Below are 10,136 nucleotides of genomic sequence, written 5' to 3' on the forward strand. Positions count from 1 at the left end.
TTCCAGTGCAAGAAACGAGAACGATGACAGAAGCACACACGGTCTGGGTGTGCTTCTCTACTATCGTATTCGTTTCATGAACGAGCACCCCTTATTAATGCGATTAGCAGACTTTGCCTACATAAGCAATTTTGAGCGTGCCTGCCTGCCTATCTATCTATCTATCTATCTATCTATCTATCTATCTATCTATCTATCTATCTATCTATCTATCTATCTATCTATCTATCTATCTATCTATCTATCTATCTATCTGTCTGTCTGTCTGTCTGTCTGTCTGTCTGTCTGTCTGTCTGTCTGTCTGTCTGTCTGTCTGTCTGTCTGTCTGTCTGTCTCTCTGTCTGTCTGTCTGTCTGTCTGTCTGTCTGTCTTTCTGTCTGTCTGTCTGTCTGTCTGTCTGTCTGTCTGTCTGTCTGTCTGTCTGTCTGTCTGTCTGTCTGTCTGTCTGTCTGTCTGTCTGTCTGTCTGTCTGTCTGTCTGTCTGTCTGTCTGTCTGTCTGTCTGTCTGTCTGTCTGTCTGTCTGTCTGTCTGTCTGTCTGTCTGTCTGTCTGTCTGTCTGTCTGTCTGTCTGTCTGTCTGTCTGTCTGTCTGTCTGTCTGTCTGTCTGTCTGTGTCTGTCTGTCTGTCTGTCTGTCTGTCTGTCTGTCTGTCTGTCTGTCTGTCTGTCTGTCTGTCTATCTATCTATCTACCTATCTATCTATCTATCTATCTATCTATCTATCTATCTATCTATCTATCTATCTATCTATCTAGTTGCTTACGTCTACCGACAGCCCCGGGCTGTCTAATAGCTTGGGCCACATGGTATGTGCTTGTGGTCGTGATGTCGTTATGGTCGTTCCATCGTCCTCATTTCAGCTTAGTCATCTGACTCTCCTCATACCGTTGTCGTCACGCTTCTAACGCCGATGCGATGACGCAGTTATCATATGACTGAAACAACTTTATTGGAGGTCCGGCGAGGACGCGATCTAGTCGCGCACCCGGCTAGTCTCACGTCGGGACCGGCAGGTCTAGCCCAGCGGCCGGTCGCGGGCACGCCCGACAGCAACTTGGGTTGAGGGGTTGGAAAGACCATTCTGGACATGCAGAATTTCGTTACCTCGTTGTGAGTAGCAGGAGCGTCCCTGTGGCGGTAGGGGGAAGGGAGTCGGCGCTCCTTACAGAGGAAGCGCGGTCGGTAAGTTCGCGCGCAGCCGCGTGAGCAGACTCACTGAGGTTCGTGGGAGCACCCTGGACCGACCCTATGTGAGCGGGAAACCAGTGAATCGAATAATGCCTGAGAGCATACGGACTCTAGACGCTAACAAGGCGAGCAGCTTGCTCGGCGATTCAACCCTTCTTAAAAGCCCTAATTGACGTTTTGGAATAACAATAAATTTCAGACCCACGACCGTCTAGGTGGGCAAGGGCGATTGCGGCTTGCTCGGTGACTTCGGTTTCTGAAGTGCGAATCGAGGCGCTATTGGAAATCTTGCCGCTGGTGTCCACCACAACGACAGCAAAAGTCTTCCCATCGCTGTCGACAAAGCTTGCTCTGATATCTTGTTGCTTGATCTGGTTGAGGATCGCTGCTGCTCTGGCCGTGCGTCTGCCCTCGTTGTGGACGGATGGACGTTTCGGGACATGGGGGCCACTTCGAACTTGTCCCGAATGCACCTACGGATCGGGTTACTGACCATCGAGAATTCCGCAGGGTGGTAACCCAGCTCTTCGGGGATGCGTTTACCTGACGCTGTGGTGGTCAGGCGAGGGAGTTGCGCGCGTTATTGGGTTTCGGCAATCTTCTCAGTGGTGTTATGTACTCCCAGCTTGAGGAGATCGTCGGTAGGGTCCCGAGAGCCCTTTTGACTGCTTTGTGGAAGAGAGCGTTGAGCTTGTCTCGCTCCGATCTGAGCCAGTTGTACATAGAAATCGTCTACGTGAAGTGGCATAGTACGAAGGCGTTGATTAGCCTGAGGAGATTGTTTTGCTTCATGCCTCTGTGTCGGTTTGCGATTCTGTGAACGAGGCGGAAAGCGGCGTCCGTCTTTGCGTTTGCGATGATCTTGCGGAGCGCCTTTCCATTGCCGCCGTTGAATTCGACAAACATGCCCAGGACCCGAATGACGTTGACCCTGAGTATTACCCCCCCCCCTTTTCGTCACAAGTGCGAAGACTGATGCTACTTTCGGAGACTGGCTTCGAATCTTTGGGTGTGCCTCCCTTCTCTTTTCTGTAAAGCAGAATCTCCGACTTGACGGGGAAGCATCGAATTTAGGTGCGGCAGAGATACTCCTCGATCACGTGCATCGCCTCCTGCATGGTTTCTTCGACTGTACCCTCGCAGCCGCCGGAGATCCAGTAGTGAGGTCGTGGGCGTAAATGGTGTTCTTGACGTCCTCGACGCGTGCCAACCGCTCGGAAAGACCAATCATACAGATGCTAAACAGTGTTGTGGAGATGACGGCGCCTTGAGGAGTGCCCCGTCCTCAGAGAGGCACATCTTTGGTAGAAAAGTCTCCAGTGCGAAGCTTGGCCTTCCTGTCCGTTAGAAAAGAGCTGACGCAGCTGTGGAATCTGGAACCGAGGCTCAGGTCTGGAGTGGCCTTGGTGATGAAGGTGTGGAGCACGTTGTCGAAAGCGTTTTCGAGGTCCAGATCGAGCAGAGCCTTGACGTCTCTGGAACCGCCGTCCACGATCTGACCCAGTTGTCATATAGCTTGGGCCGCTAGGTCTGTAATGGTCCTAATGGCGTCGTGGTAGTAGCATTATCTTCACACCATCGTCATCATACAGTCGTCATGTATTCATCGTTGTACCGTAATCGCGATGCCGTCGTGGTAGTTCTGTTGTCGTCTCTCCTGATTCGTCATCAGTGATTCTCATCATGCCATCGTCGTCACACCATACTCCATATACAATCCTTGTCATGCATCGTCGTCACGCAATCGTCGTCATACTTTCGTAGGCATCTCATTGTCCTCATACCGTTATCATGCCATTGTCGTCATGCATTTTTGCCATGCGTCGTTGTGATGACGTCATGGTCGTTCTGCCATCGTCCTTCTAACTTCGTCATCCGAATCTAACCATGTCGTCGCCACCACGTCAACGTCATCATCCATCCGTCCATATACCGTGTTCGTTATGCCACCATCGTCACGCTGTCGTCTCAATATCACCATAATTTCAGACACGTCATCTCATTGAGGTTATGCCATTGTCATCTATACGCCATCATCGTTCAATCGACGTCATTTGTAATTCACCATTCTACCATAATAAACCTGTCGTCCTTCATTCGAGATTATGCCGCCATTGTTATGCCTTCATCATCATTGCGTCGTCGTCAGACAGTTGTCATCCAACATTTGCTGTCGTACAGTCATGGCTATGCGGTCGTGGTCGTTCCATAGTCGTCTTTTCAACTTCTTCATCTAGTTATTGTTAGCCGTCGTCGTCATGCCATCATTCATCATAGTTTTCGTGATACAGCCATCGTCATGCCATTTTCGCCATACAAATGTCGTTGGTTCATTGTCATCATCCCGTCGTCGTCAAGCTGTCGTCGTTATACCGTTGTCAGCATTTTGAGATCGTCATACCATTGTCATCATGCCGCCGCGGTGATATCATCTCCGTCATTCCATCTACGTGATTCCTTTGTCATTCCATCGTCATCACTGTGTCCTCGTCAAATATTCATCGTCATGCCGTCATGCTTATGTCAAACATTCGTGTTTGTCGAACATTCGTTTCCAAACATTCGTCGTCATTGTGCCGTTGCGGTCACTCGATTTCTTCATTTACCCGCCGTGGTTCCTCTGAGGCTATGGTGTTGGGATGTTGAGAACGAGGTCGCGGGATCAAATCCCGGCCGTGGCAGCCGCATTTCGATGGGGGCGAAAACACCCGTGTACTCAGATTTAGATGCACGTTAAAGAACCCCAGGTGGTCGAAATTTCCGGAGTCCTCCACTACGGCGTGCCTCATAATCAGAAAGTGGTTTTGGCACGTAAATTTTTCTATAATTAATTATTATTTCTTCATTCCAACTTCGTCATCTCACTCTCGTCGCTTTTGAGGCCACGCCATCATCGCCTTCCTATTGTCCTTACATCGATGACGTGACTCTGCCGTCATTTTATCATGGCCAATATTTTAAAATCATCATCAGGATGTTAGCATGCCGTCGTCGTTATACTGCCGCCTTCGTTCCATCCATGTATATAGTTCTGCTGGTCATTCGCCTTCACACAGTGGGATGGCTCTGAATTTTTGTCAATATTGTGTGTTGCTACATTGCTTGAATGCTAATCGAATTACCTTTGAGAGTCATTGTGAGATAGGTGTTCCAGGAATTTTTCAGATTATCTGGCACTGAAACACGCGAATAGCCGCTACTGCTCGAGAGTAGAGGGTGGCGAAGAAACGGAAAAGAAGAGGCGCGTGTCCTGCACTGTGTACCAGGCGCGTGTGGTGCGCTTCGAACAGCCGTTGACGCTCGCACCTGGAAGCTCAGGTACATCGCTATGTGTCCCCCGATTCAGCGCTGACTCGAGCACTTTGGAGCCGGCCTATCTAGAGACGCTGGGAGCCTGGTTCCTGGGTGGTACCAAGCACTGCTTGCGAGAAGAGCGCCGGAGGCGAGCGACCGACTGACGGAAACAACCGGGCGAAATCTTAGCGCTCAAATCTGCCTCTTATTTCGAGAGTGCCAACATGGCGGGCATCTGCTTCGTTTGCGATCCACCGGAGGGAGAGAATGAAGCTGGACCAGCGGACATCGGCGACCCTGGCACACTCGGGCTCGTCGGAAATGAAGCTTCACCTCGGAACAAGGTTCGGAAAAATCTACGCAATACCGACGAGTCGTCAAGCGTCCCGTCGACGATAGCCGCTAGCAGCGACAAACGCGTAGGAAAGAAGGACCACCAAGGAAAAGGAAACTTGTTACCGAGCAGAGCTGGAGGGAGCAAGCCTACTGCCAAGAAGGCTCGCAGCTCAAGGAAAGACTCGCATTATGTCAACCCAAGAGGGACAAATTGCATGGCCGAAAAGAGGTATGCATCAGAGGAAAGACCTGCGACCAGCACTGGTTACAGAAGCACAACTAGGTCATCGAGCAGCGGCAGAGAAGAGAAGCGCGGGACTCAGACGGCCCACAAATGGAGCAAAGCTAGTGGACAGAGCGGCACTGCTAACGCTCGGCGACCAAGGAGCTCGTCGTCTAGCGGCGTCAGTCGGCGTAAGCGCAGAACGAGTAGTCGAATCTCTGCAACAAGCTGGTCTTCGAGCAGCAGCAGCAGCACTATTAAGCGCGGCGTTAAGAGGGACCCGTGGTCGCGGAGCTCAAGCACAGTGAGTGGGCACAAAGGAAAAATCAAGAAGGCGCGCCGCTCTGGAACTACATCGATGGTAAGCACTGGCGAGAGCGCAGTTGATGATAAACAACAGCGTCGATTGCGAAGCATGTCAAGGCACAGTGGAGGCAGTAAGCACAGGGTTAAAGGTCGATCTGTGTCGGAGAGCAGCTCGCTTAGCAGCTTGAGCGATAGTCGCAAAACCAAGAAGAATTGCCGTGCTGGACGCTGCTCTTCGAGCACTCGCAGCCACCACGAGAGCCGACGCCCAACAGACGCCCCGTCAAGTAGCCATTCATCATCCACTGTATCGACGCGCAAGAGCCGCAAGGCCAAGGCAGCGGCGACTCGAAAGAACACTCGGGGTGCTGTTGAAAAGGCTACGGTGACAGCAAAAGCTCCGAGAACGCCAAAGAGTAAACAAGCATCCGCGGAAAAGAAATCGAGCTGTCCAGCGGTTTCCACAGTGAAGAGACCGACGCGCAAACTCAAAACCAAGACGTCGGAAGACGAGGCACGCAGCCAAGAGACCGTCGTGCCGAATCCGGGTATGAATGCTGAGTCAGCACCAGGAACAACGCGAAAACGCAGAGCCACTACATCCAAAGGTGCAGTCGGTGCTCAGAAATCTGACACTTTGCCAGGAACTGCAACGACCTACACACGCAAAGCTAGGGCGTCCGTGGAGGCTCACAGCACTGAGAAAGCCAAACCGACGCCAGGACCTGCAACGACGCGTACACGCAAAGCTAGGACGTCAGAGGCTGCCGGCAGTGCTGGGAAGATTCAGCCGACGCCAGGACCTACAACAACACGGTCACGCAAAGCCAATACATCTGAAGACGTTGGTGGAGCTCAGAAGGGCGAGAAAGCAGCAGGAACATCGCGAAAGAGCACAGCGACACCATCGAAAGATGCAGGAGTCAATGTAGAGAGTGAGACAACAGTAGGCGCTACCACAACAAAACGCAAAGCAAAGACGGCTGAGTACGGAGAGAGTAGTCAGAAGATTGATTCGACGGGTAAAACAGGCATCACGAGAGAGCGCAAAGCCACAATGCCGCAAGACACAAAAAGCCCTAAAAAGACCGATATCCCTGCCACGGCGAGAAAGCACGGTACAAAGTCAACGACACTGACCAAGACACCCAAGAGCAAACCTAGCACATCTAAAGACACGAACACCAGCAAAAAGACGCGTGACAACACACCAGCCACTATACGGCGAAGGAGCGCACTGCGGAAACAACTGACGACTCGAGATGTGAAGGAAGTGTCAAGTAAACGGCAGGAACCAGGTATGCTACAGAACGCAACTAAGCAACTAGCGGGAGTGGACTGAAGACTGACAAGCAGTTCATCAACCATCAGGGCAGTTGGTGGCGGAAACTGTTCCAATCCGCCGCAAAATATTGGCAGTTTTTATTCCTAAATTGCGATCAGAAATCCAAGGACCAAACAGCAGCCCGGGCAGCGGCTGTACGCGCACAGCATAAAGTCCAAATCATCGGCTTGCAGGATTGGTCGTTATATGCTTAGATTTGCAGACTGGTCGTGAACATCGCATAGTAAAGCATTTCAGCTATCTGGTGCGTTTTCTTTCAATATTTTACAGTTATGGGCTCATTGCAGCAGCCGTTTTGGTTGGCGTTGTTGTCCGCCGCCGCCGCCTCCTGTGTCCGTCGCAGTTTTCGCCAGGAATGGAAGAAAAAATGGCTCAGTTCCCGCCGCGATTGAACGAGGGGCTCCAGTGATAAACACCTGGGCCGCATGTTGCAGGTTTGCTGCTTAACCTTCTGTACGGAGCGCTTGGGAAGTAGTTTTACAAGGGCTATTTTTTATGTTGTATCTTTTATGTCCCATGAAGTGTAGAGTACCATTAGCGGCGATGGTAAGGCACTTCGGGGTCGGCCGACACGCGCTCGGCCTGCCACCGCTTCTGTCGCTGCTCCGTCCATGCTCGTCACTCGGCCTCTCGATCACGAGACTAACAAGGCAAGTCCGTAGCACACACAGAACTCGCCGCAACTGACAGAGGAAGTCAGACCACAGAGCACCTATATAAACTTACAGAAGGGCAACTGTACCTGCCTCTGTGCAACCGATGTAAGAGTAGTGGTGGCGTTGTGAACTAAGGTATGCCACCGAGAGATTGCGCTAGCAAAATCAAAACTAACATCATCTTTATTACGTAGTGAGCAATATGGCCGCTACGGTAGCGGCTGGTGGGGCTCGTCACTCTGCTCGCTCGCTAGTTTCGGTTGCTTTGTTACCACTTTCGGGGTGGTATTCGTGTGTACGGTACTGTAACATGACTACGGATATATTTATTATGCCGCCAGGTGACCCAGAGGCCTCAACTGCCAAAAAAATACTTGAAGCAAGTAAGCTTATATCGTGTATTGTCATGGTGAATAAAGCAGTACATGCCACAGTTTTCGTAAAGGTCAGGAGGAGTTAATGCTGTCAGTCACTTAGTTTACAACACAGGAACACAAATAGCCATCTATTCAATGAAATTGAGTTTTCTCATCGCGTTCTGCCAAAGCAGGGAGAATGAAGTTTCAGACAGCGATATTTATGTTGAGCTACCCTCGTACTTGTATTGCGTACAGTGCTGCTTGACGTGCTTCATAGTACATTGCCTGCTTTCAACGATTTCAACTATCAAAAAAGAAAGACAAGAACTGCTCGGCCAAGATGTGCTTTCCGCAAGATAAGCTACAACTGCAATGTCCCATTGTTTTCATAACACATTGGCGATAGACACGAAGTGTAGGGGTAAAAAACAAAACAAAACGGTATGCTAAATTTTACAGCAAACATCGTCCGCTCTTGATGTTTCAACCACACAATTAATGTTCAACTGCGGCAGGAAAGGCTTCGACGCAAGTGGAGAATTCGTACGAAAGCGAGGAACGTTGTGGAGACAACAGTGCTTACGAGGACCTTTGCAAATATTATGTGAATAAACAAGGGCACTAAATGAACATATAAGACCAAATAATTCTCAGGGATCCTTGGAAAATGCAATTTACGGTTTCATGTTGGAAAAAACATCTAGATTTGCTTATTCAAACAAGCCAAAGAGGTTGCAAGGAAATGAACATTTCAAATGAGTAACAGAGGTGAGCAAGAAAAGTCTCAGCCGGGAGCCAACGTTTCAACCAGCAAACATATTTGTGAGGGCCGTGACGAAGACAAGTTTCCACTTTGAGGCTTCCTTGCTCGTCCACTGTGGATTGGTTGAGTGCTAAGGCAAACTTACGCCGAGTATATTTCAAAAAGTTTTTGGGAATACACTGCTCAGGTTTGTTATCTGCTGTTTCAGGAGGAAGAAAAATTGTTTTAGTGATTTGTCATGTTTTAGAAGTGTGAAGTAGGCCGACTGTGTGCATTTGCCTTTTCTAGCTATCTCTTACGGTGCAGGGCTAGCCTATTGATTTCATGCAAACTGTACATGACGTCTTTTGTAGTGAACAAATCTATCATAACCGCACATCCAGATCTAATTTTAATCCTAGCATTTACCATCTGAACAACGTTCTCTTAGATTTCATCATGTAGTATAAATATCTTGGTGCACATATTACAAATAACTTAAATTGGACTATTAACATAAAATATGCCATTAACAATGCTGATCAGATGTTCGGGCACTTATGGCGCAACTTTTCTAAAGCATCCTCTACATCAAAACTACAGCTTTGCAAGACTCTAATACACTCGAAACTTGAATCGGCATCCGCAATACGCGATCCTACTAGCGTTAATCTTATTACTTGACTCTACTCGTTTCATTCTTTTTCATTATAACCGTACAACGAGTATCTCAATAAAAACTAAGCTAGCACTTACTCCACTAGCTAACAGCCGCAATGACGCCAGTCGCCCCTCCCCCCCCCCCCCCCTCGCTACTTCATAAAAGTTTCCATTACACCACGCTTGGTGTAATGGAAACTACGACGACTTGCTACTGCGACCTCAGTACATTTCAAACCGCGTTGGTCATCGCAGTAAGATAGGAATTTCTTTCTTTAGATTGTGTGGTTTTACGTGCCAAAACAACTATCTGATTATGAGGCACGCCGAAGTGGAGGACTGCGGAAATTTCGACCACCTGGAATTCTTTAACGTGCACCTAAATCTAAGTACACGGGTTTTTTCGCATTTCGCCCCCATCGAAATGCCGCCGCCGTGGCCGGACCATAGCTACTGAGCAACCAAGGCGGGTGCAGTTTTCTTTCAATCTTTCATCCTCCGTACATCTCAGGAATGGAACCACCTTCCCTCGAATATGGTAACCATTACCAATAGTAAACTTCTTTTTGCAAAATATTAGCTAACATTGTATACTCAGGAGAATTATTACGTTACCAGAACTCACTGCACTTCTATGTGTGTTTGCTTTACTCTACTGCTTCGTAACCACTCCCCGTTTCTATGCCACATGGCCCTGAGGGTACTTTAAATAAAAGGTACAATAATAAACTGAAGAGTGACTCCCAGGGTTTCAGTCAACATGAAGTATAATTTCTTCAAAATTGCATTGAGTGTTTTTCAAAGTTTTAAATTTATTTGAACTTTCATGTAACAAGTTAACGTTGTGAGGTAGCGTGTGATGCTTTGTGGTAATGTCCGCAAAGCTGATTTGCAAAGAGCAGACGACATAGTTTGTGAATTAGTGAGTAGGAGTTTGCTACATTGTTTCTGTTCTGGTCATCATGGCTATAATAATATTTGGGGTTTTACGTGCCAAAACCACTTTCTGATTATGAGGCACGCCGTA

The 10,136-nt window shown here is 48.8% G+C and overlaps 1 protein-coding gene across 1 annotated transcript; it reads left to right on the plus strand.

Moving 5' to 3' along the window:
• Positions 1–4,706: 4,706 nt before the first annotated feature.
• On the plus strand, positions 4,707–6,689 carry LOC139051377 (uncharacterized). The gene has a single exon (XM_070528394.1). The coding sequence runs from the start codon at positions 4,707–4,709 to the stop codon at positions 6,687–6,689; it is 1,983 nt and encodes a 660-aa protein (XP_070384495.1).
• Positions 6,690–10,136: the final 3,447 nt, after the last annotated feature.

This window comes from Dermacentor albipictus, unplaced genomic scaffold, assembly GCF_038994185.2.
Source record: "Dermacentor albipictus isolate Rhodes 1998 colony unplaced genomic scaffold, USDA_Dalb.pri_finalv2 scaffold_11, whole genome shotgun sequence".
Taxonomy (NCBI): domain Eukaryota; kingdom Metazoa; phylum Arthropoda; class Arachnida; order Ixodida; family Ixodidae; genus Dermacentor; species Dermacentor albipictus.

Coding starts and splice junctions, on each gene's coding strand:
- LOC139051377 (XM_070528394.1), top strand. CDS start 4,707: ATGGCGGGCATCTGCTTCGTTTGCGATCCACCGGAGGGAGAGAATGAA.